The sequence below is a fragment of the Haliotis asinina genome, chromosome 8 (genome assembly GCF_037392515.1).
Source record: "Haliotis asinina isolate JCU_RB_2024 chromosome 8, JCU_Hal_asi_v2, whole genome shotgun sequence".
Lineage (NCBI taxonomy): Eukaryota > Metazoa > Mollusca > Gastropoda > Lepetellida > Haliotidae > Haliotis > Haliotis asinina.
In genome coordinates, this window is record NC_090287.1 from 35,067,701 (window position 1) to 35,095,047 (window position 27,347).

Consider the following 27,347-nt stretch of genomic DNA (forward strand, 5'->3'; position numbering starts at 1 on the left):
AGAAAACATGACATCACTGCCAAGTTTTCAACAAACATAAAAATCTAAACTATCAAATCACATCACACTGCACCATAATCTTCTCAGTCATAACTTTACAAGGTAAACAGGATTCAGACCTCAAAGGACGAAACATATTGACATAACTGGCAGTCTATATATATCACAAGTAGTTTCACAAACCACATGACACATTATGGAAACCATTATAAACATAAAAATGAATGGACACATCAGTTATTTCCATGCATATCATTAGGGCATTTGGAGTGTGACCAATTGGAGAACTAAAACCATAGTACCCTATTCAACTTAATAATATTTATTATAATATTGTTGCAAAAATAAATAGACAAACACCATGAGACAAGTTCTGGTCTTTTGATGAATGGACATGTTACATGTGCTGTTTTGTGTATGAACTGACAAATATTCTTGCCAAATAAATAACATGATCAATACATTATTATTTACATTTATTTGTTAGCATGTGTTTAAGATAATATTTTAAATTAACAAAACGGATATGGGATGGAAATATCATGACAGGAGTGCTGATTAACATAGAAGAAGGATTCGTTGTCACAGGTCATGTATAGTACTTCATGTGAATACACGCTACCACCTCTCAGTTGCATATAAAGAACTTGCATTTTGATTTCAGTGACATACAACCCTCATTATATACATTTCCTGTAGCAATGGATCGTTACACCTTGATACAAGGACACGGGTCCATGGAGTTACTGAGCACTGCTACTAGCTTATTCACAAGAGCAATACCAGAACTGTCAATTTACAAAATTTCAAAAGAAAAAGATGGAATTTAAACAACAGGTTCAAGAATAAAAAACTAAAAGCTTAAGGTTTGTAAAAGTTATGCTATGTTTGAACATAAAATATGAACACCTAATATATCCACTGAATGCTACTGATGTCAATCCGATAACAATGCATATTTTCAGTACAACAGTAAATTTCCAAGCAAAATTCTAATGATTAAGTATTTTAAAGATAGATACGCTATATTATCTGAAAGGAACCTAAAGCAATGTGTATTGTCCTCAGCAATATTTTCATGTTATCAGGGATACAAGGTATTATTCCTAACCATGAACATACAACAATCACTTATATCTGAAGAAAGCATTTAGACAGGTATCCTTGGTTTACTCGCTCTGGCATTACAAACCTCAAATAGACACTTGGACGGACAAAGAATACTATGTCTGAATTTAAGAAAAAAAGATTTTTAACAAGACTATCAATCTAGAGCAAATTAGCTCTCTTATCAAGTTGACAGCCAAACACACTCAGGCTGCAGTCTTAGAAAATCCCTGCCTAGTACAAACCTTGTCAAAAGGATGTTTCCTTATCAGTTAATGTGATAATATAGAATACGATGAAAACTGCCAGTCAAAGACAAAGACATGTATGACAAATGTGTTGGTTATGTGTTGAGTACATTTATGCTTCATGTTATTTATCAGTGACAGAGACTGATTTTTTTCAGGTTTTATTTGAAAATGTTGATAATTAAAAATCACATGAATTCTCCATGTGAAGAGAATTCTCTTTCTCTCTGATTGTCACAAGTTTCAGATCTCGCCTGAAAATCCTTCTCCTTAAGAGCCCCTATTACACTGATCTAAATGATTGTTTTAAGGGTTTTTCGCATGTTTCAAATATAACCTGAATACCTATCTTTTCATGAGCTCATTTTACTAACTTTATTATAGTGCCAAAAGCATGCACAAGCACATGGACATCTGTGCATTAGAAAGGTCTATTATTATCATTATTTTTATTACATATAACCTTGAGTTTCAGGCTACAGCGTTGCAGCTATTAATGGTGGATATACCCCTCTCCCTGAGAAGATGAAAGTTGACAGATGACTGACACTACGGATGGCTATATACAGCAGGAAAATCATTGGCTTGAGTTCGTCACCTCTTGTCCTTCCATGGGAATATTTCATTGACGATAAACTGCTGATTCTTGGATGCAGGGTCACATGGTTGCAGATGTAGCCTGTCATCTTTGCCGATTTCCACACATTTGCTGAGCAGGATATTCTTAATGAGATAAGAGTTCTGAAACATGAAGATCAACTGTCAACAATCCAGTGCTTGTGAAAGTGATAAAGTGTAGATTACTTTAATGTTTAATGTCGCACTCAACAATATTCCAATTATATGACAGAAGCCTGTACATAATCCAGTGATCAACATCATGAGCATCGGTTTATACAAATGGGACACAATGACATGTCTCAAGCAAGTCAGAGAAGAAGACCAACCATCCTGTAAGTCACTTCTTTCGACAAGCATGGTTTGCTGAAGAACAATCCTAACCCAGATCCTGTCAGTTCTAATTGAGATCCAGATGACATTTTATGCAGCTTTAGAAATATTCCAGCAATATCAGGAAGCAGTAGAAATGGGTATCAAATATTATACTCATGGGAAATAAAATCCTAAGATTTTGTGTGACAAGCAAACACATTAATCACAAGGCTACCACACCTGCCAGCAACAGTGCAGAAAACTAGGATGAATGAACTTTATGTGTGTATGTTTACACCACTTTACCAATACTCCAACAACATCACAAAGGGGGACACCAGAAATGGCTTTTTCAACCCAAGTCTTCGGTGTGACAAACAAATGCTTTAACCACTAGGCTACCCCACTGCCCCAAATAAGATGAAGATGATTGTAGGGATAAGATAATTTTTTGTTTATAACCATAGCCCTATGAAATAAATGAGCATTCTTTAGCATATATATGATGTGAAGAGTCAACTGAAACATATCATGCCTTGGTTGTGTTCTATTTCACTATCAAAAGGGAACAGTTCTGCCCTGGTGATCTTCCCCTAGATAGAGTGGCCTACCTCATCGTAGTCCCATGGTCCGGTAGGCTGTACATCACAATAATGAATGTGGAGAGTGTCACCATTTGGAGACTCGATACATCGCTCTCCATACCCAATCTGACCCTTGGTATTAAGACGATACAGCTGGGAAAAAAACAGGCATAAAGATGAGCAATACGGATGAAATTGCCACCATTATTATGGAAGCAGACAGTCCAAAATTATCAAATAACAGCTTGTTGATCTTGAGAAAATTTGCAGGCACTAAAATATACTTTGGTTCCACCCAAACAATTCTGATTTGAAGAGAGTATTGTTGAAATCTAAACAGTCAGTACACAACATGAGTTCACACTTACATACCGGTATATTAAGATGGACTGTGTTGAACTTTCTGTCCTATTCAGTAGGAAGCATATTAGAGCCACACTGAACAAGTTAAATTTGCTTTCAGAAATCAAGTGGCAGCAAGCAAAATTATGAAACTAAACTTTTCAACTACTGGCAATTACATCGTCCCTTTTCAATGCTGTTTTTGTCCTAGCATATGAAACTAGTAACACCATACGTTATCACAGCCTTTCATACTTCCTACCCAAACATCTGAACCACGTGGAGAGGCAGGAGTGTGCCTACCTGGTTTCCACCCCCATGATGACAATAGTACACCCCAATAGGGCCTCCGTTCACACCCTGGCCCACAGTGTCCCAGCATCGGGACCCTTGCTTCTCCTTGAACTGTAAACCAAGGATTACATGGTTAGGACAAAATATGTCAGTTATAGGACTTGCTTCTTGAACTGAACAGGAAAGATTACATGTTAAAGGACTTGTGTATACATCACTTATAGAAAACTCTGTTAGTTGAAGTGCAAGCACTCCTTGTTATAGGGCACTCCTTGTTATAGGACAAACAAAGATGTGAGTTACAGAACTTGCCCCTTGAACTGTAAAGAAAAGATTACATGCTATAGGACTACAGTATTCACTGCATATAGTAATGGCCTTGTTCCTAGAAACAAAAAGGAAAAATTGCAAGTTATCATGGCCATAGGACAAATAGAAACATCACTTGCAAAAGACCATTATTCTTCTTGATTTGAACTATTCACCCTAAAGAAAATGGGCACCCAGAGGGATTAGTCTATTAACATCCTCAAACATCACTCATAAAAGGCCCTGCTTCTCCTTGAATTGTACTGGAACAATGACATGGGTAAATAATACCACAGTACACTAGCAACATGTAAAAAAGGATAGATGCAACCAAGGTGACAAGGGCTATTTACCTCTCCCCAGACTTTGTTTGGTGGCGGTGGAGGGAATCTGTCATACACCTCATACGCCACATTGTCCATGAACCACTTGAAGCTCTTACACTTCTTCTCCTTCTTGAACGCCAGCTGCTTAGTGAGGTCGCCCACTGGATAGCCACGAATAGTGGGCTCACGTGTGTAGAAGTACTCTCGGAACTCAGGGTCTAGCCATACCTCCACGACCCGCATGTAGTTCTGTGAGCGGGAACCAACAAATATTTGTTAGCAGCATTTAGTGGCTCATGAGAAGCTGATTTGAAACTGTTAATATACCTGTACACTTAAGGCTTACAAGCTTTAAGGCATTCGTTAAAACATGAGAGAGAGAATGTTGCTTGGTTTGTTGCTTAATGCCACACTCAGCAATATTCCAGCCACATGGTATGGTTTGTAAATAACTGAGACTGGACCCGACAATCCACTTATGAACAATATGAGTATCGATGACATGCTTGAACCAAGTCAGTGAGTCAGGTCACTGAATCCCATTAGACTTCTCTTACGACAAGCACAGAAGACCTGATCTGCCCCAGATCTTTAGGGGTGGATAATAATTGTGTTTGGGTCAGCCAAGCCAATGAATGATAGTATGAGCATCCTACCACACAAGAGGCAAATGGCTGATGGAGTCCGATGTAAAACCAAGAAGTCCCACAGGTTTGGTCAGGCAGACCACTTGTGAGATGCTGCTCATCAGTGAGCTTGTTCACGTGTATTGTGAACGTATATATCACGCACTGGAGCCCTTTTCAGGATGATTTCCCAAGTGGGGCATTCACAACAGAACTAAAATACAACTGATTTCAATTACACACAAAAATGATGCTTCACTGGGAGTTAGACACTGCTTGACTAACATAAATATTTTCTATTTTTCAGCATTCCACAGCCTTACCAAGTTGATGACAGGGATCTTGTGACTGATCTTGCCAAATGAGTAAGGCATGTGGTTTCTGTACACATGGCCCACTCTTGAGCATGGCACCCACTCTATGGAGCCTCCACACTGCCAAATCTGGAAGAACATAAACGTCAAAATCAATCAGAAACTCAACCTTTCACTCACACAGGAAATACTAGTAAGTGCTGTCAACAAGGGAGATAACTCTAACCTCCTTCACACAACACATCTATTGATTTCAGCCCTCAAAATAATAACTTCAGACAACGAGTGGACATGCTTTCAATAAAGTGACACATTCTCTGAAAATGAACAGAGATTTTTTGTTCCAGCAGCAAAGCATGTGATACACACAAAAGGTGAGAACTTAAGGACATTGACTTTTTAACAGTGAGGGACACGTCTTTTCAAGGTATATTCTTGTTCTTACCCTGAGTGGATAAATGGTCACTCCCTTTCACATTCACTCAATGAATGAGTCAGATAATACTCATGTTCCTCATAATATAGTTGACATAGGTAAATTCTCAACCTTTGCTACATTAATGAATCAAAAATAGTGGTTGTTTGATCTGTGTTTCAGAAGTAGGTGAGTAAAAACTAAAACATACAACTAGATGAGTAACAACTTCTTGTTTATTGTATTAAGCAACAGTTGGATGTAGATTCTTACATTGTTATCAAACTAAAACTATCCACAACAGGACACATAAAACACTCTATACCCAATATCACTACACAACAACTTATACTGTCAACTAATCACAAAGTGTACCTTGAAGGACAGTTCAAAGTTCTCTCCTCCCCAGATCTGCATACCAGGGTCATATGCTCCTATTTCAAAGAAATATTTCCTGTCCATGGCAAACAGGCCTCCAGCATGCGTAGGGGATCTGCAAGGAAGATCATCTCAGTTGTGACATACGGTTATATTTGGGTACAGAGCTGTCAGCCTGTACTGATTTACAGCAGACACACTCATACTTGGGTAGAGCACACACATAGTCATACTTAGGTACAGAGCTATCAGCCTTACTGACTTACAGTACACACACAGTCATACTAAGGTACAGAGTTATCAGCCTTACTGACTTACAGCACACACACAGTCATACTAAGGTACAGAGTTATCAGCCTTACTGACTTACAGCACACACACAGTCATACTAAGGTACAGAGCTATCAGCCTTACTGACTTACAGCACACACACAGTCATACTTAGTTACAGAGCTATCAGCCTCACTGACTTACAGCACACACACAGTCATACTTAGTTACAGAGCTATCAGCCTCACTGACTTACAGCACACACACAGTCATACTTAGGTACAGAGCTATCAGCCTTATTGATGTACAGCACACACACAGTCATACTTAGTTACAGAGCTATCAGCGTTACTGATGTACAGCACACACACAGTCATACTTAGGTACAGTGCTATCAGCCTTACTGACTTACAGCACACACAAGGTCATACTTGGGTACAGCATACACAGTCATACCTGGGTACAGCATACACAGTCATATTTGGGTACAGCATACACAGTCATACTTGGGTACAGAACTGTCAGCCTTACTGATAGCACTCACACAGTCATAGTTGGGTACAGCATACACAGACATACTTAGGTACAGAGCTATAAGTCTGTACTGACACAGCTATAAAACTTCACAGACTTAACACACACACAAGGTCATACTTGGGGTACAAGGTCATGTAAGTCTGTACTGACTTACAGGACACGCAGGGTCATATAAGTCTGTACATACTTAAGGACGCACAGGGTCATATAAGTCTGCAGGACACGCAGGGTCATATATGTCTGTCAGGACACACAGGGTCATGTAAGTCTGTACTGACTTAAGATCACGCAGGGTCATATAAGTCTGTACACACTTAAGGACACGCAGGGTCATTTAAGTCTGTACTGACTTAAGGACACACAGGATCATATAAATCTGTCAGGACAAGCAGGGTCATATAAGTCAGTCAGGACACGTAGAGTCATGTAAGTCTGTCAGGACACACACGGTCACGTAAGTCTGTACTGACTTACAGGACACACAGGGTCATATAAGTCTGTCAGGACATGCAGGGTCATATAAGTCTGTCAGGACACGTAGAGTAATGTAAGTCTGTACATACTTACAGGACACGCAGGGTCATGTATGTCTGTACTGACAGGACACGCAGGGTCATACCAGTCTGTACTGACTTACAGTACACGGAGGGTCAAAGATGGGTATAGAACTATAAGCTTGTACTTACTTGTAGGGTTCACTGTTGTATGACCTCTTGATCAGCTCCTTCTGGGGCACCTGGCTCTCCTTGTACAGGAATCCCCACTCGAAGATACCACGGTGGTGGTTGGTGGTGTATACGGGGTGATAACGGAAGTTGTTCCAGTCAATTCCATCCACTATTGGAACTGCCATCACAGTTCTAACAATAGAATCAACCATAGAATGAGAAAAGAAATGATGCACAATGACTTGACTCTGACACAAACCATTTAGAATGTAACAATATATCAGAATATTGACCAAATGCAATTGTTTGCTCTTGGATTATTCAAAGTCAATAGGAATTAATAAATGCTGATGGTTTTGATGATCACATGTAGGGCAATTAGCAGACTACCACTATTGAACAGAAGGAAACTAATGTATTTAGAAATAACTTCCACTATCAGGAAGATATTCATACAGAAGTCATTCACATTGTGTGGCATTTTTCATTGGGTTTATTGTTTCAGTTTGAATGTACTAAATGGTCAGACATAATTCATTTGACTTTTCATTTATTTTATAAATGGGTAATAAGAACTGCCTCATTCCCAACCATATAGCTGGAATATTGTTGAGCGCAGTGTTAAACAACAAACCAACAAACCACTGGGCTACGTATCATACATTCTCCCCACATCACTACACCACCAAAGAGTAAAATCATGATATCATGAAGACACTGACCTGTCATGCCTGATACGTGTCAGCAGAGGAACCAGCCAGTTTCTGTTACATTCACAATGGGCATCCAGGAACAGAATGACATCCCCGGTGGACAGTTCTGCGCCTCTGGTCCGGGTTCGGATCAGTCCCTCTCTTTCTTCATTCCGGTACAGCTTTACCTTACCATTGAACTGTTTCACATAGTCCTCCAGTTTGCCTTTCAGGTGCTCTGGAGAACCCAAGAAACTGGTTAGGCTGCATTTGTCACAAAACATGCATATTGTGTACATTAAAGGAGAGCTGTTTCACTTAACCAGCGCACAAAATTGTTTTTGGAGGCACTTTGAGGTATATTCAGCCAAATTTGTATGAAAAACATAATGTAACACTACTCATCACTTTGTAATACCTGTGCAGGTAACTTCTACTAATATTGTTCTGGATACTTTGCTCCATGTGATGGTTGATTCAGAGAAAATCTGGACTTGCTCCATTTACTGCTGAAGCATTATACCAAGGTCAGGGTGGGAAAGAAGATGACATTGTCCCTGGACTGGGCGATAGACTAGAGTGAGTGAGAATGGTTTTACATTGCCTTTAGCAATGTTCCAGCAACATCACACCAGACACCAGAAATGGGCTTCACACACTGTACCCATGTGCGGAATCTAACCTTGGTTTTCAGCGTGACGAGCAAACGCTTAAACCCATAGGCTGCCCCACCATCTCGATAGACTAGAGGTAATGAAGATGACTACACACCCTTGTCACTGTAATCATCCACCATGACAACCTCCTTGAGCAGATGAGGTGGTGAGTTGTTGATGACGCTGTGCACAGTGCGGACAAGTGTGGACCAGCCCTCGTTGTGGAACACCAGGATGACACTGGCGGTGGGCAAGTCTGTAGGGTAGTGCCAGTACTTGCACCTGTACATAGCGAAAACAGGAATAAGGGAATCCACTTCAATCAATCTGACACGCTTCTAGTCATTTGACTTCAATATCAATACAGTGTTCATGAATGGTGTTTCAAAGTAACATGACATTTGGTCCTGTAAGTTTCAAATGTCTGTCTGACCCACTGAAAATTCACAGGACCCAAAGAATAAAATTAAACACACATTTCAGATTTAACATTTCTCATAATTGGCATTGGAATTATTAACATTATACAATGACAAACATTATAAACATAAATTTATAAACAGTGAACAAGTGTCACATGCCACAAATAACAACTTCAGACAAAGTTATTGTGATATATTCAGTCAGACACTAGGGCCAGCAGGTTGGGGACTTCTGTCTGACCGTTGGCAAATCTGCAGGATTTGTCAGAGGGTCAGACACTATTCGTGAACACTGTCAATAGAGCTAACAATCAAAAACATATCAGCAACTTGCCAAGTTGCCTGCAAACTTGAAACCACTCTGAAAAAACTTGTCTTTGAATTGTTTGAACGATTTAATGTAAACACACAATGGATCCTAAAAATTATACATAAATATTATTATGCTAATATTTGTATAGCACCAAGAACCAGGTCAGCTGCACAAAGGTGCTTTGTTTTTCCCTCGGTCATTCAAGCAGCACATATTACCAATCTCAACTCCCTGGGGATCATACAACTCTTCAGCCACTAGGTGCACCTAGCTAATGTGGCTTTCCCATCATTGTAAGGTACCCATTCACTGCTGGGTGGACTGGAACACACAGTCACAGTGCTTTGTCAAAGTTTACTGCATGTTTCTGTACCCACAACTAGGTGTCAACAAATATTCATTTGGCCACCATCTCGTCATTTACCAACTGATTCATAGGTTTGAAACAACACGGAAAGAGTCCGCACTCAAGGTTGATTCCAAGGTTCTACACCTGGTCACAGGTGGGCTAAATTCCGTCAAGCTTGCTGGATCACTAGTACTGCACCATAAACTGCTCACCCACCACACCCCCGAATGATTTGTTTAATATCAGACATAATCCACATGATCAGATATTTGCATGCCTGGATGAAGCCAGTGATGAGGAGACTTACTCATCCATCCTGGTGTCAGGGATGCTTCTGTCCATAGGAATCTTGTCACTGGCTATCATGTTGAAACCAAACTCTCGAATAGTCTGGTCGGCTTTGGACTGCTCTTCCATTGTAGTGTATACAGGCTCTCCCATTTCACCTGATAGCAGATTGGACAGTGAGTGTGGACAAGCCGGTGTGTATAGGTGTTTATCTGTTACATGTGTATCTGTGTGAGTGTGCATGCTAGCATGTGCACACTAATGGTGTTGAATACCCGAGTCAAGATGACTGCACTTTCGTGTGACATACATGTGTAACCTTGGAACTCTCTCTGTGTTACCAAGTGTGTGCTGGTGTGGTTTGATGTCATATTCAAAATTAGTGCATTTAAGTGGCAACATACATGTGCATCACTTTCTGTTCATGCATATGTTAGAGTGTGTGCTGAAAGGCTTATCTGTGTGTGTATGTGTGTGTGCATACGTGTGCGTGTATGCATGTGTGTTCATGCAGGAGGTAATATTCAAAATACATTGGTCAATTACAGTGCTATCCCAACCAACACCCAACCAATAACATACGCATTACATTCTCTTCTCACTTTCTAAAGCTTTCTTTAACTGTCAGTTCCTGAGGAAGTTTTCTGCACTCTCCTATATTTGGATCCTTGGGCTTTTTTCACATAACATTTTAGAATCTATAGTCATGGTAACCAACGAGTGACTGAGGGCGTCCTCAACCTGACTCGCTCATTGTCAGGGCAAGCAATGTTCCTCTGATTAATCCATTTGATAATCTACAAAGCAGATCTGTATAAGGTAGGTTATTGTTCATAATTCAGTGAAGGATGTCTTCCTATCCTCTGGCAATCGTCATGGAAACAAACAACTCCAAGCACCTGCAGCATGCATATAAGAAGGCCTCAAGGTCGGCTATAATGCTCTGCCATTAAACAATCTGGATGGGTAACTTATCTTAATGTTATCTCACCTGGAGTATTTCTGGCTTCAGGCTCTTTTGGTTCAAAGTTACCAATAATGCCCTTCTTCATGACAGCGACTGGACCAAGATTCTTGTGTTCAGAGGGCTCATTGTCCTCTCCTACCTGGGGTTGCGGGATCACATTGTCTTGATTCAGGTCAGGTACAGCATTGTTACTTTTATGTTGTCGTTTATAGTCTTTCTGGTTCTGAAAATAGGACAGTGACTGTGGGTAAGGTTTAACACCACTTTGAGCAACAAAGCTACAATATCAGGATAAGGAAACCAGAAACATGTTGCACTAGTACTTCTGTGTGGTATCAAACCTTGGATCTTTGGTATAATGAGAAAACATTTCAACCACTCAACTACTCCACACCCACGGAACCTTCACAGGGTGATGTAAGCTGTAATTATAGGGTAAAAGACCATCACATGAACAAAACTACAGCCCTTGATGGGTTCTATCAGCGTATGAAATAAGCCAAATACATGGGCTGGTAACAAGCCCAAAGAAGGTATAACCAGCCCAACACCAAGATATGGTGAATTGACTCAGATGAATGGAAAATCAAACAGTTTTACCAAACTGTAGCTGTAGCTGTAAATTTAGACCATCCATCAGAAATCTAGCCTGTCTCAGGCGGTCAGACTGGCCTTATTTCAAACACTGGTTCTATACTAAGTAAAGTACAACTGTTTGAGTGAGTTTAATTTAACAGTGCTTTTAGCAATATACCAGCAATAACAGGGTCGGGGACATCAGAAGTGGGCATAACAAATGTTGGTAATCGAACCCAGGTCTTCAGAATGATGAGTGATCGCATTAACCACTAGGCTACCCTACCACTCCTGCATAACTGTGAAGAGGCTGACATCATCCACATGCTTAAGGGCATTTGTCACAAAAACAAGAAAAATACAGATCACAGTACTACAACATCAGAAAGACCAACACAACTGCATATCAACTACAGCATAGTTCTTTCACACAAGTTATTTCAAGACCTTGCAGTTTTCTTTAAGTTAACCTTGACAATCAACTTTACAACCAGGAGAGTGTCTTCACAACCATAACAGATTTTTAATGACAAGGATAGTGTCTTTACATCCAGGATAGTTATGTCCTGACAACCATGATAGTGTCCTGACAACCAGAACACTATGTTCACAATAAAGATGGTTCATCAGAACCACATCAGTTTATCATTACCCAGAACAGTGTCTTACCAAACTGTAGGAGTTCAACCAGGATTGAGTGTTAGCAATTAAAAGGTTGTCTTGATAAGTCATAAAGAAATATTGGTTTAAAATATTATGTGTGATTCACTATCAGGGATTCGATGTTTTTTAAAATCCACTTGCCACAGGGCAAGTGACTTTAAGAAAGAAACTTGTCCTGACTACTTTTCCACTTGCCCTGATTTTTATGACATAATAATGATGATGAAATTATGAAAGAGTACATCAACATGGTATTTGATGTTAATGTTTACTGGACTATTTATCGAAAAGTGATAAATAGCCAAGAAAGATTTTGAGCAGATATGAAATGAAATCAAAGTTTATTCACAGTCTGAAACCTTAACCAAAATTTTCCAGTAGCTTATGGGCTAGTAAGATGCAATTATTTGATTGCCTGAAATGAAAAGTGACTCTTCCCAGGCACTGGGCAATGGAATTTTTGAACCCCTCGCTGTCCTTTAAGACAATCATTATAGGGCTCGATTTAAGAGATGTTAGCCTGACTGCACCAGGGGCAACCCATAAAGATTAACACCTAGTTGCACCAGGGGCAACCTACAAAGATTAACACCTAGCTACACCAAGGGCAACCTATAAAGATTAACACCTAGTTGCACCAGCCAAATTTCAGTTGTAATATAGTGTGTTAAAATGTCAGAGGTTTTGGTGTACATAAACATAATTCTGTGATGTAGTGCCCTTGAAACCATAACTACAGCGAGAAACTGCTGATCCCTGTTTACAACAGGTGTCATACCTAAGACTTTGTCCATGAATAACAATGCTTCTGTGCCATAGCTATTCAAAGTTTGGAAGAAAACAGGGCAGACATATCTCTGCTTATAATGTTAGATTTATTGTTGATATATTTAACAAAAATGGGGAATTTAGACTCATAACTAGGTTGCACTTTGTAATATTGGGTTGCACTTTGTAACATTGGGTTGCACCAGAGCAAGTAACAAAGCACTAAACTGTGCCCTGCATAACCATGTTCATATTGTCGGTTTGAAATGTCACTCTCTGCTAGTAGTAGTACACTCTATAAAGACAGTTCATCATGCATTTATCAGGTTTACCATTGATAAAATCCACTGTTAAAATCCATTATGTTTTAGAAAATTTATGCAAATTGTGACACTTTTTAAAGTCACCTAACCCCAAACCTGCAAATGTAAGGACAGATGTGTAGCAGAGATCCCCAACTGAGTCTGTTAACATACAGCAGATGTATGTACATAGATAACAGCTGGGTAAACCTCTAGCACTGTGACACTCAGCATGATGAACATAGCCATACAGGGTTTCACACCCTTTTTGTGACAGCACTAAAATCATACATGTGATGAGTGACTAGTCAGTGTCTTGTACACAAGCCGGCTGACTGGCCTGAAGTGATATTGCATCACAATGTGGTATCCCTCAATGTGATATTGTGGGAATATTACTAAAAATAGCATAAACCTAAACTCAGTCAATCACTCACTCATAAAGGCTTCTGCAACCCATGCTTGTCACAACAGACAACCAACGGGATCAGGTGGTCAGGCAGACTTTACCATTGTTGACTGATTCATGCCATTCTGGGATAGAAATTCAATTTTTTTCAACTGGGTAAAGAAACTCTAATTTTGTTAATGGTGCGATAGGGTACCAGGCAGATATTTCAGGTGTGCCTTTGTGAAAATAAATGTGCCCATACCCACTCATGATAAAGTCAAACTTAGAACATCATTGACTGTTAATAAGTTAGTGAACATCATGTAAACCTTTAAACTCGGTCAAGAGTCCATGAACCACATTATTTTCCCTTCTACATAGTCCTTTTTGCAAAGCTCATGGTCTTAATGAAACTCTAACCAAATTATACATATTCACAGGCTAAGCTTAGTCTAATACATAAGCCTGAGGGCTAGATTTCCTGAACACTATCATGACTGCAAGGGGAGTTCTGCTTCATTTGTCTCAACCCATAAACTAATCCACAAACTTTGTTGATGTCCTAACTGGTCTCCATGCTATACACTCTGGCATTCAAATTTCAGCGCCATTTCAATCCCTTTTGTCATATTGTGTAAGTGCTCAAGAAGTCAGTCACTAGACTGTCATAATAAAGCTGTAATACTGCAATATATGGCACAAAACAAACAATAATTAAAAACATAATACACCACAATTGACTTTGTTTTCATTTTGAAATTCTTACAGTGGTTAAAGCTGTTCCTTTTATATTTTTCACTTAGAACTATTTCACTGAAAATAAAACTTATCAATTTTAGTCAAATCTTGATGACTCAGTACATAAACTTTGATCAAATCAGGTCCCTTTCACCCGTATGCAAAATAGTTTCCAGTCAGTCAGGTTATCATGGCTTAAAGTTACTAGCTCACACAATACATCACTAGCCCAAAATATGAATGTAGACACAGGTTTCATCAATATGCTGTTCATATGATGAACATTTTCCTCAGGCCATAACCTTACATGATTTAGAAGTGTACTAACATAACAAGTCAGAGAAGGCCATATATGTAAACAATGACCTCATGATGATTTACCGGCCTGAATTAATTTTTTCTAGCTTCAAGCTAGCGGGTCAATTTCTATTTCGCACACTGATCAACATAATGACAACAAACAGTAAGTCACTTAAACAGCTAATCACCTTGTCATTAGAATGTTCTGTATTGGCACACTGATGAAGTTGAGCATGGTTTTAGTACTTTTACGCCACTTTTACCAATATTCCAGCTATATCACAGCAGCGAACACCTGAAATGGGCTTGACACTTTGTACCCATGTAGGGAATCAAACCCTGGACTTCAGCAAGACCAGCAAGTGCTTCAACCGCTGAGCTACCCCACTGCCCTTCTCTTGTTACCAGCATCTGGAGCCAACACAAGCTGTTCTCCAGACTTGACACTTTGTACCCATGTAGGGAATCGAACCCTGGGTTTCAGCAAGACCAGCAAGCGCTTCAACCGCTGAGCTACCCTGCTGCCCTTCTCTTGTTACCAGCATCTGGAGCCAACACAAGCTGTTCTCCAGTCAGTTGCTGCATATGCACCACCATCCCGATCTACACAATGCATGCAGCTCCAGATCAATAACACTCAAAGTAACCAGTCCCAGAGCAGTCATCTACTGTAATCTGATATCACTGTACACAATGTCTGAAGACAATAATACTCAAGTAACATGGCGAAAGTATTTTCACCTGAAAAATCTAAAACAGATTTACTGTTGTATTATTTCCATATATGCTAAAATAACCACTTACCAGTTCAATACATAGAAGGTTAGAATACATCTGTTCATGGTGCATATAAACTGATGGATAACAGTATCAGATTTTTTATACAGTATCTAGATCTCATCAGAAGTAACAAAAGTAATAAAGAATAAAGAATTGTTAACTTTCATCGTAGCCAATGTGTTAAGAATGGGCATAAGACGTTCCTAGGGCTTCAAATGTTTCGAGAAATGCTACCCTGTAAATTAAGAGACATTACTGAGATAATGAATGTTACAGATTTCTTGTAGTTCACTCATATACTGACGACCAAGGATTCGGTACAAGTTATCGCAACTTAGATCACATTCTTCCAAACTAAGTGAGGGACTGTTTTATGTTGCTTTTATCAATATTCCAACAAGAGTCATCAGAAGATGACATATCCTCCTGACCCCACATATATGAAAGGACAAATCATCCGACAGTTACTTATTGTGTTTTTAGACCAAGTCTGAATTGTTTCCATGGAATTCATGAAAAATATAAATGCCATATATCTGCCAAGATCTTTTGAAAAATATGAAATGGTTTTCAAGTTGTGCTCCGCAAACGAAGTCAGCAACATGTTCATGGAACCAAGAAAATAATACATCATAAAAACCTGTAAATAGCAAAAGGCACCACTTTAGGCTGTGATTGATATATCTACCAAGTTTTGCAGAAAAATATAGAACGGTTTTTGAGTTCTGCTCCAGAAACGAAGCCCATCCCTCCATTTTGAGAGTAAGTCAAAAACACTTCCATGGAAACCGAGAAACCAAGTAATCACAAAAACCTGGAAGTAGCAAAAGGCACCACACTTTGGGGTCTGTCACACATATCTACCAAGTTACACTGACAGATATTAAGAAGTTTTTGAGTTCTGCTCCGGAAACGAAACACATCTCTCACTTTTGAGACAAAGTCTGAATCATTTCCATGGAAACCGAGAAACTAAAAAATCACAAAAACCTGTAACTTGCAAAAAGCACCATTGCAGCTTCTGATTTGAATATCTATCAAGTTTTGCAGAAAAATATTGAACGGTTTTTGAGCTCTGCTCCGGAAACAAAGCCCATCCCACCATTATGCTCCGGAAACAAAATGATTACGGACAGACAGACAGATGAGGCGTCGACTATATCCCCCCCGCATTACATGCCGGGGGATAAAAAGCAAGTGTATCCCAAGAAGGAAAACGGACTCATCTGATTGTAGAACCAGCTTGAAGCAGGTCAGAAAAGCTCTGTTCAATTTCTGGATGCTGTTGCCTAATTGACCATTAAACTATGAATTTAAGTTATTGAAGTTATTTAAATAAAGAATAACGTATTAAAGATACCTATAAGTGTAAAGGTCATGTATGTAAATGAAGCTCAAGATCAGATTAAGACAGCTCTTAAATATTCCAAAACGTCCTAAGTCCACACAGCTATATATTTCAACAACATGTGCAAGTGTTTTGGCACTGTAGGCTTTTCATTTGGGGGAGGCAACTCACAACTAAACACATTCAGTTTAACAATCCTATCAAGATGGAAGCCATCTTATTTGATAGCCAGTTAATATAATGTAATTAAGTAATTAATTACCTTAAGTAAGTTGTTACCTTAACCACAACTCAACCTGTGCTTCTGTTGATGGATTTTATTTAAGACTGAGTTTAACAATTGTAGAGATGGGTGGAGTCACCTTTTGCTTTGATGGAGGGCACTCATCCTGGGTGGGGGGGGGCAATTAGCCTAGGGGGCAGATAGTGGGCAGTTGTCGATGGGCAGTTGTCTGGGGCCAGCTAGCCAGATACCACCATACCAATGTTAACTTGTAACCCATATGACAACTGGGATGCAAGACAAATGAGAGGACACAGTCATCTTCATAAAGATGTGACAGTCTCTCCCCAACTAGAGAAGTTTATCAAACCAAATCTCCCTTCTTATGGTGTCCCAATTTTTAATCAGATAACTGTGATGAGACATTAAGAACTTTTCTAACATGTCTGTTTCAGCATAAAATCTTTGAATGGCATTTGGGCACGTCAGAAATGAAAAATAATGGAGAGAGTGATATGGCTGTAAATGTCATCTGATGTCCATAAATTCTACCTGTTTTGTAAAATGTATTCGTCAAATACTACACATCTCATTGTTTTCACCAGCAGTCAAGTTGAAATCAGTGACACTCACCATTTCATTTACGAATCTGTCCTGTCTCTTGGCCACTCCCCTGTTGTCATCAAACAGATGGAAGAGGTACGGCCCAATCAGCAACAGGGCCGTGACGGCTAGCCCCAGCTTCAGGAGCAGCTTCCTCCGACAGTAGACCCTCATCGGGAAACTCTTATCTTCAGCCGCACCTGGATCACCTCTACCAAAATGGCTTGAAGGGTGTCCTCTTTTACTTGCCCTGAAAATAATGTTTCAGTCGCATATAATGTTTACTGTGCAAAAAATTACTTCAGTAATACAGCTGACAGAATTGGGAAATTCAAAAACATTCCTGCCACACTAACCTGTCACCAAAGATGCTTGACACTTAAAGAAACTTCATTATTCAATAACTTCTTCCTTATCATTTAACTGTTACATATGGAGCATACATATTACTGATTGTCTGTTTAAAGCTGCACGCAGCAATATTCCAGAAATAAGGCGGCAGTCTGTAAGTAATCAAGTCTGGACAAGACAACCCAGTGATCAACAACATGAGTAGATTAATGCTAAGTCCCTGAATATATATATTTTATAGTAATAGAGACAAACCAATTTAAATTGTAAGGAACTCCAGAGAGTAAGGAGATCAAAACATGCTTCATTTGGGGCTTTAGCATTGCAGGGAAGACTAGACAGTAGGGAAACTAATGTGGTTCAGGGACTGTGAGCATCGATCTACATAAGTGGATACATGTATACGTACCTATACCTTGTGTACAACATATTGCATTAATTATGTTTAAGTTACGTGTTTAAACTGATCATTTCTGTGGTAAGTACACAGCGTTCATTCTAGGCTGCTCCTTTGTGTCCCTAACACATTCACATTTAACATGGCACACTGTGCACTTACAGGTGGGTCATGCCTGCACATTCAAAAATGTAAATTTTAAATGCATCATGGGTTTGTTTGTGCTTGTCAACCCAGCAACTTCAAGTATGTCTTTGCTGTTACATCAATTTGACATGATTCACAATATTTTCTGAATGGCCCATATAACTGAAGGGTGATAGGCAATGGGCTCACTTTTTAGAAATGCTTGAATGAACACTGACTATAAATTCAAGATTTTAATTTTTGAACTAAACTGTCACTTTGACTTAAAGGTCACATGCAACGTAAAACAAAACTTTGCAGATTCTGATACCTTTGGTATGCACTTATCGAAACAAATCATCAAAAATGCCAATTCAACCTAAAAAGTAGAAAAAAATGTGATGAAAAAAAAAGCCCACGAAATCGGAGTTCAAACGATTCACTAAATTTCCCCCAGCGCTGGGGGAAAAAGTGGTTTCAACAGCTGTGCTGCGCTGCGCCCATAATACATGCGCAGTGAATAGGTTCGCGCAGCTTCAAACAGTATGCAAGCCCAGAGTATGGAGTATGAGGTATTGAGCACTAATCTTGGTTGTGTACACAAACAAGTAAATAATCTACTCGTTACATAAAAAAAACTTGTTGATTGTTGTAAGCAGCCTCTGTCACTGAGAAAGCTCAATGTCTGGTTTATTGACACCTATATGTCTGCCTGCCTGCCTGTCTGCTAAAGACAATATGCAATACACAGCTTCAATCATTGACCACAAGCATTTTGAACTTAACACCTATCAGGCTATAAACAAAATAGATTGATTCATGACATGTGCACCCGGGTCCTGTCGCTGCCATATTATGTAATTAGGCAGGTGTGATACTTGTACACATGACATGTTTTTATGTCTGCGAGTTGCACATAAACTACATCCATTTTTCTCGGATGACTGGATCTGACAGAAACTGGTGCAAACTCAGTTACAAGTCCTGCTTGGACAAATGACAGTTTCCAGCCATACAGTAGTTCACCATCTCTACTAAGATGATTTTTGACAGGATCAAACGCAAATTCAGAGAACATGTATTTAGAAAACCCAACATCTCTAAATACATTCTTTAAGGATAACAACTTCTTCTACTGTATATGATTTTGTTTGACAAAGGAATATGAATCCATACTGAAACGTTGCATCAAGTACAATAAAAAAAGTTGTTATCCATAAAGAATCTTACTTTCTTGTGACTCGCCATCCTTCTAAAATGCCCACCAAACACATCATCTTCTTGTACACACAATGTGCCCTCAGCGTATCAGCAAATGAAGCAGCCAATCCGAAGCGGTCGTTACACTTGAGTGCACAGCCACCCGCTATGACTGGGTTCAGTCTCCCGTGGGCCTCATTTCGAGGGATGTAAGCCCAAGCACAAAATATTGCACTTTTGAATCGCAATTATACACTTTTAATTTTGTTTATTTGTTTTTCACAAGCAGTAATATATATTATATGTCATGAATAAGTGATAATTGTGTTTTAATTTAATTTGACTTTCTGGTTGCATGTGACCTTTAAATAAAATTTTGAGGAACTTACCACATTCACAGCACTGTAGCATACCAGGATACACAAATATATATATAATCTTAAAGACCTTGTAGTTTCACATGTATCCCTCAGCTGAGTTAGTTGTTACTAATATGCCTCATTTATGTTAGTTGCAATGTACATGATTTATGGGTTAGCATTTTAAACCAGAGAAATGTGAAAAAACATCTATGAAGAAATAACAAAATCCTTCAGGTTAACAGACACCAAGGTTACGATTATTGATTAGTTAAAAATAAATATGAAAATTCCTTACATGATGGTCATGATCATGTTTAAGACCAGTAGGTACAAGATTTTGGTTGGTTTGTCATAAGCAGCACTCAGCAATATTCTAATTTCTAGGTATATTGTGGTGGTTTGTATATAACAGGGTCTGGACCAGACAATCCAGTGATCAACATTGTAAAGCATCAATCTACGCAACTGGGATATGATGACATGTGTAAACCAAGTCAGCGAGCCTGACCACTCAATCCCGTTAGTCTGCTCTTACGACATGCTGGGTTACTGAAGATCAATTCCCACCCAGATCTTCATGGGGTCAATATTCCTGACTGGTTGGTTGGTTTGGTTGTTTAACACTGCTATCAGTAATATTCCAGCTATATTGCAGTGGCGTGTACATAATCGAGTTCAGACCAGACATTCCGGTGATCAACATCATGAGCACTGATTTATGCAACTGGGATATGATGACATGTGTCTACCAAGTCAGCGAGTCTGACCACCCAATCTCATTGGTCAGTTTGTTCTGCCTTCACAGCATTGTTTAAAATCAAAGCTGAGTTTCAAATACTACAGTACAGAAAATAAACAGACTAATCACTAAGTAAATACCTATAGCCTGCAACCTTGTTGCATTGCGGTACTTGACATATATTAATCAGAAAAGAAATTCTGAACTTATGAGGCCTATTTTATTGTAAAATACAATTAACATGACATTTAATCAACACATCTGGGAAAAATTATTATTTCGATAACTTCGATAGTGTACCAGCGAAAGAAGTTTAGACGAACAGAGACGATTAACATTTACCAAAGATAAATAAGCTCATGACATAACTTCCGCTATATTTTTGGCAAAAGGATATGCAGACAATGTATTTCAGATGGAGTGGGAATGGTCAAATATGAAACGTAAATATTATAGTACGTATTTCATCATTCATGGATGGGGGTCAGACAAATTCCAGAGTTTAATGTTAATAATTCGGTTGGATAAAGTAAACAAGCAACTGATGCTAGGCAGTCGATTGACATAAATAATCACTTTGAAAAGGCCTGTCTAGCATGGAGAACCAAAAATAAGAATTTGCCGCGATATCATGAATGCTGCGATACAACGAGGTCCAAGTATACATGAACTGCAGAGCAAACTGACTAACAGACAGCAATAAACCTGTGAACAAGGACGAGGGTTGACACACACAGCTGGGAAGACATTGGTGTTATATGGCCTTCCCCAAATGTGTACATACATGTATGTATTCATCATATCACATAAAGTAACAGATCAATAGTGTATCACAACACAAGCACAGCACTTGGCAGTGTTCAAATAGGGGTGGTAATCAAGACATCCATACTATGGCCCATGTACGGAAGTTAGTGAGTATGGTTTTGTGCCGTTTTTGACAATATTCCAGCAATATCATGGTGGGGGACACAAGAAAGAGGCTTCACACTTTGAACCTGGGTCTTCGGCATGACAAGTGAACCCTTTAACCACTAGAGTGAGTGAGTTGGTTTTACGCCGCACTTAGCAATATTCCAGTTATATGGCGGCGGTCTGTAAATAATCGAGTCTGGACCAGACAATCCAGTGATCAACAATATAAGAATCGATCTGCTCACATGGGAACTGCTGATATGCGTCAACCATGTCAGCGAGTCTGCCCACCCGATCCCATTAGTCACCTCTTACGACAAGCATGGTCGCCTTTCATGGCAAGCATGGGTTGCTGAAGGTCTGTTCTACCCCGGGTAGACCTTCACGGGTCTTTAACCACTAGGCTTCCTGACTGCCCCAATGATAAAAGTCAAACATTTGGGTATCGACAGATTAAAATACTGTGACTCAAGCACCCTACTTAATTTTGAACAAATTACAATCAACACCTAGGTAACCACGTACACGACATGCATAATCAACAATGATGAACAGTGATCACATCTGTGATTATCCAATCAAACAATGTGTGTCAGAGGTATTTGGTTTTCTACTGAAACTAGCATGCTAAGCCTAGTCAGCACTGATCCAACAGCTACCTGATGTTATTGTCTCATGCAGTACCATGCTGAAGTTATCTTTTATACAAAGGTATAAATATGATGCAGGAAAACGTAGTAAGTAAGTAAAATATAACTGGATGACCCAAATGGGACCAGAATTCGCATCCAGGTTGTGGGTTTAAATTAGAGATTTGCTTAGTTTCTATTTTGAGGGTTACTGTTAGTTATCATTATTCCACTGCCAGACAGTACAGCAAAGTGGTTTGTTCAAAATCTTACCACTACTGGCTTTCCTACTTGTCCACACAGAACTGACATACCATCATGTAACCGAAATGCTTTTCAACATAAATCTTCAACCAACTCATTCGTTGAAAATCGGTCAGCTTTAACCAATAAGCACATCAAGTTCAGAGGTTCAAAAATCCCTGGGACAAGTCAGTTTTAATTTCGGGCAATCAAATAATGGTATCTTACTTGTCTGTGGACTACAAGATAATTTCCACTTATGGTTTCAAACTGCAGATAAACTTGGATTTCATTTCATATCTGCTCATAATGTAGCTATTACATTTCGCAGTGATAGTAATTTAGAGCTATCGCTCTTTGAAATTTATCACTCTTTGATAAATAGTCCAGTAAACATTAACATCAAACATAAAATTTGGGCAAGTGGAAAATTAGTCAGGACAAGTTACTATCTTTAAGTAACTCGCCATGTCGCAAGTCACTATTAAAAACAATTTCTGCTTCTACTGTACAACAGTGTACAAACCTGACAGTATTAAACAGCCATATAATGTAATCAAAGCAAGATAATAACCCTGGATATTTAGTTCATTAAATATGCAGGTACATTATGTGCACCACATCCCTACAAAATGTAGGGATGTCCAAATGTCTGCTTGTCTGAACAAAATCATAGTTCATTCTACATGTGCCATTGCACACTGATAATGCTTGTATGTTTATAATAATGATTGTGTACTCAAGGCACACCTTTTTCATATGCCTGAGGTCAGACTAAACAGGTTGGAGAACAAAGGCCAGACTTCAGTTGATTTTCAGCCTGAGGGAAGAATGTACACCATTATCTCTGAACATAATGTTTCAACTTCCATCTGTTTATTTAGAACTGGTCCCTTAAACTAAAAGACTGATGTGATGGCACACTTTCACCTCTAGTCATATATGGTGGCATAAATGACTGTTAATAGCACATTCAAGCAGGTTGTAAATCTTTGAATCTGGACAAGACACAGTACAGTGACTGATACTGAGAGCATTGGTCTATACAGTCAAGGTATTTGGACATGCATGAACACAATCAACCAAGTCTGCAAGCATGACCACCAATTCTTTCAGTCACCTCTAAGCGAGTGAGTAAGGTTTTATGCCACTTTTAGCAATATTCCTGCAAAAATCACTGTGGGGACACCAAAACTGGGATTCACACATTGCATCCATGTGAGGAATCAAACTCGGATCTTCGGCTACCCCACACATCCCGCCCCATCACCTCTGAGGACAAGTATGGGTTGTAAGACCAAAACAACAACTGCATCGTCACAGTGTGCAAGCAACAAAGACCAGGACACATCATTTGCAAATCCAAATGACATTTCCCGAAATTCTTAACAATAAAGGTATCAAAACCTGTGGTTAAGTGATTAGATGTATAGAAATGAAACCCACTGAATCTTTTCTGTGAACATTGTGAACATGAACTCTAACAAACTCACTTTCTACAACAGCAACTAATATGATTATTGTCATTATGTCCCATTTTCTTACAACAGCTTACCTAAATAAATACTCACTCACCAAAATACAACTTTCATCATGTACAGGATGTCTTAACTGTCATGTTCACAAATTCACTTTATGTTCATGAAATGTTAGAAACCCATTGAAACAGACAACCTCGTTAAAAAAAAATATATGGTCTTTAATATAAAATACCCCTTTCTCTTATAACAGCACTAAATTTAAGAATATACTGTTACACACCAACATGACCAGTGGAAATATCAACACAGTTAAGACACAGAGCAAGAGTTGACATGATAGGGAATACTGCATAGCGTGGAAGAAAAGAAATATGTTTAGTAATCAGTAACAGTGTAGGTGAGTTTTAACCGCTCTCAACGTAACACCAATCAGTATGGGCAACAGCTCCATGAAAAGATCATGAAGACATTGACTTATATTCTATAGAACTGAGAAATGCATGCTAGTGACTATCTATTTGGTCTTTGACATAAAAATATTGGCAATACCTCTTCATTGCCAATCATGCTAAAAGAAGAGTGGGTAAGAAGGAGCATGCCTGGGTCACATAGGATATCACATATCAGAGGGAATATCATCTTTTGATAATGATAAAGAATGTGGAGTCATCATAAATCTGCCATCCTTAGCGCGGGTTCATAAATAATTTAGAGGTAACCTCCTCTACATCTGCAAGTACTCTGTCCTTTGCATATAAGGCATATCCACTTAAGGTTAGCGTAAATTATAAAATAGAATTAATCTAGTCTAGCATGTAAAAAGACACATTCTGATAAGCTTGATAAGAAAACAGATGAGTCAAACAAAGGTGAAGTTAATGGTGTGGTTGTTTTCTGATTTGGGTCAGTGATAAAGATTTTAGTACATTTTTAGTAAATAGTTTATATGCTACCTAGAATTCTTAGCATGTCTAACAAAGCACAAAACTACACAATAAACATGATAAAACGTCTGTCGCACATTTTCAAAGATTCAGGCATTGTCAGGCTTTGAATAGTGCTGCAGGTACTGCAGTTATTAACACATGTCTAAGAAGAGTAAGTACAGACAAGAAGGATGCAGTTAAAATTTAGCATTCAAATATAAAAGCTACGGTGCACACTACACTTGTTCACATGATTACTAAACATATTATTGCTTTCAACATTCAGCTAAGAAAAGCAAAGAAAATACCTTTTCATAGTCTAAATATGACAACCATTAATTGTTCATCAGCTTGAATTCCTGCAGAGAAATGTACACGCCCGTTGGCAAGGGTTTGTTGTAACACCAAATGGACAATAATAGATGACCCGCACGTAGACAGTAAACTGATGAAAGGCAATGTTCGTCTGTGTCAACTAGCATAAAAGCATTACAGATAGCATCTGCCCAGTTGGCAGGATAGGTGTTTCGTTACCAGGTGTGTGTATTGATTTCCTCGCAATGGCATGAACAGACGTGCTTTACTAGAATTCCTACATCTTAACAGAGAGTTCTTCCCGTTATCTATTGTTTGCTGTCCCTCGATGATCAGTGGTTTATAATCCAGTGACAAGTGTCATTTTCCCATTTGCTTATGAGATATTGTGCACAGAACCGTGTCTGTTTGCATAATAAGCTACGTCAGTGTATATAATCATTGCGTAGCGCATGCTTTATTTGCACGGGATCAAATTTTGTTGGATTAAAACGTTATTGCTTTTAATAGTTCTTACCGTACGATGTGGCGAATTCGGCCGGATAAGTGGTGCGCCCTCTGTGATTTTGGTGACACTTGAGAGTTATCTTCTCTTGATGAGGCCCATAATGACCCCTCCCACTGTCTAAATTCAAACTAATCTTATTCTGCAATCCTACGCTACATCAGTGCCTTTCAGAGGTCCTAGATCAAGATTACACAGCTGTGTCTCATATGTGTTACGAGATATCGATTTCTAATTGCTAGTGTAACAGCATGTGCACATTTATAAGTGTAGACGTGAATAGCGGACACCCAAACAGCTCTTCAGAGGACTCGATCCTGTACATGATCATACAGGACAAAATTTCAAGTTTGGTGAATTTGATTTTACTGATTTTCGTCGTCATGAAAGTAATCATTTGATATTTTTTTAAACGCACGAATACTTTAAGTGGGTGAAGGAGTTAGTGAGGGAGTGAAGGAGTGAGTGAGTTGTTTCACACCGCACTTAGCAATATTCCAGTTATATGGCTGCCGTCTGTAAATAATCCAGTCTGGACCAGACAGTCCAGTGATCAACAACATGAGCATCGATCTGCGCAAATGGGAACCGATGACATGTGTCAACCAAGTCAGCGAGCTTGATCACCCGATACCATTAAGTCGCCTCTTACGATAAGCATAGTCGCCCTAGAATTGGCACGGCACTTTTTGTGTGAAAACTGAGAACACACAAATATATGATAATACCATTTTCATTCTTGACATTGTCTTCTAAGAGTCAGAATCTTTACCTGTCTCTCGAACTTTTAAACGGGTTTTGAGTAACGACAAAACAGCTAAGAAATGTCACAAATTAACAACCGTATACTAATTTAAAGAGGAAACTCCGAACATTGTTCAAATTCCCTAAAGAGGAATGGCAGTGGAAAAAAATGATATGTTGCAAATAATAGTGTAAATTAAGATACAAAACGACTTGATCCAGTGAACAATAGTCAATACAAATGATAATCGGAAGAGATGATTGTAAATGTGGACAACTATGCTTCCTGCTAAAAAATATCATATTTAACCGACTTTTAAGTACAATAAATAGAAATTAGAAACTTGACAAGCATGGACTATTACCAATAATTTAATAATTGTGAAAGGATACCTCTTTTCTTTTTTCTTTTTGCATAATCTTGTTGTGTTATACCAGGTCTCTCTCTCTCTCTCTCTCTCTCTCTCTCTCTCTCTCTCATCGTCGTCGTCTTCTTCTTCTTCATTTTCGTCGTCTCCATCATCATCATCATCATCATCATCATCATCATCATCAAGGATCGAGGCCTCTTTATGTTACGGGGTCAGCCGCTTAAAGCGTCAGACGGCGTGACGCCCACGACCCAGGTTCGATTCCCCACATGTGTTCAATGTGTGAAGCTCGATCATTTCCGGTGTCCCCCTT

General features: G+C 39.0%; 1 protein-coding gene across 2 annotated transcripts; it reads right to left on the reverse strand.

Moving 5' to 3' along the window:
• Nucleotides 1–1,503: 1,503 nt before the first annotated feature.
• LOC137294345 (N-acetylgalactosaminyltransferase 7-like) lies at nucleotides 1,504–25,970 on the reverse strand. Of its 2 annotated transcripts, XM_067825349.1 has the most exons (14): nucleotides 25,932–25,953; nucleotides 25,408–25,458; nucleotides 17,761–17,980; nucleotides 11,063–11,261; nucleotides 10,091–10,229; nucleotides 8,815–8,981; nucleotides 8,074–8,281; nucleotides 7,370–7,543; nucleotides 5,874–5,991; nucleotides 5,093–5,212; nucleotides 4,171–4,392; nucleotides 3,518–3,619; nucleotides 2,900–3,025; nucleotides 1,802–2,096 (listed from the first exon to the last, which is right to left on the reverse strand). In XM_067825349.1, the coding sequence occupies exons 2-14, from the start codon at nucleotides 25,413–25,415 to the stop codon at nucleotides 1,950–1,952; spliced, it is 1,950 nt and encodes a 649-aa protein (XP_067681450.1). In that variant the 5' UTR covers nucleotides 25,416–25,458; nucleotides 25,932–25,953; the 3' UTR covers nucleotides 1,802–1,949. The 2 variants fall into 2 exon arrangements, with proteins under 2 accessions (XP_067681451.1, XP_067681450.1); XM_067825350.1 differs by lacking the exon at nucleotides 25,408–25,458 and having other exon boundaries at nucleotides 1,504–2,096; nucleotides 25,932–25,970.
• Nucleotides 25,971–27,347: the final 1,377 nt, after the last annotated feature.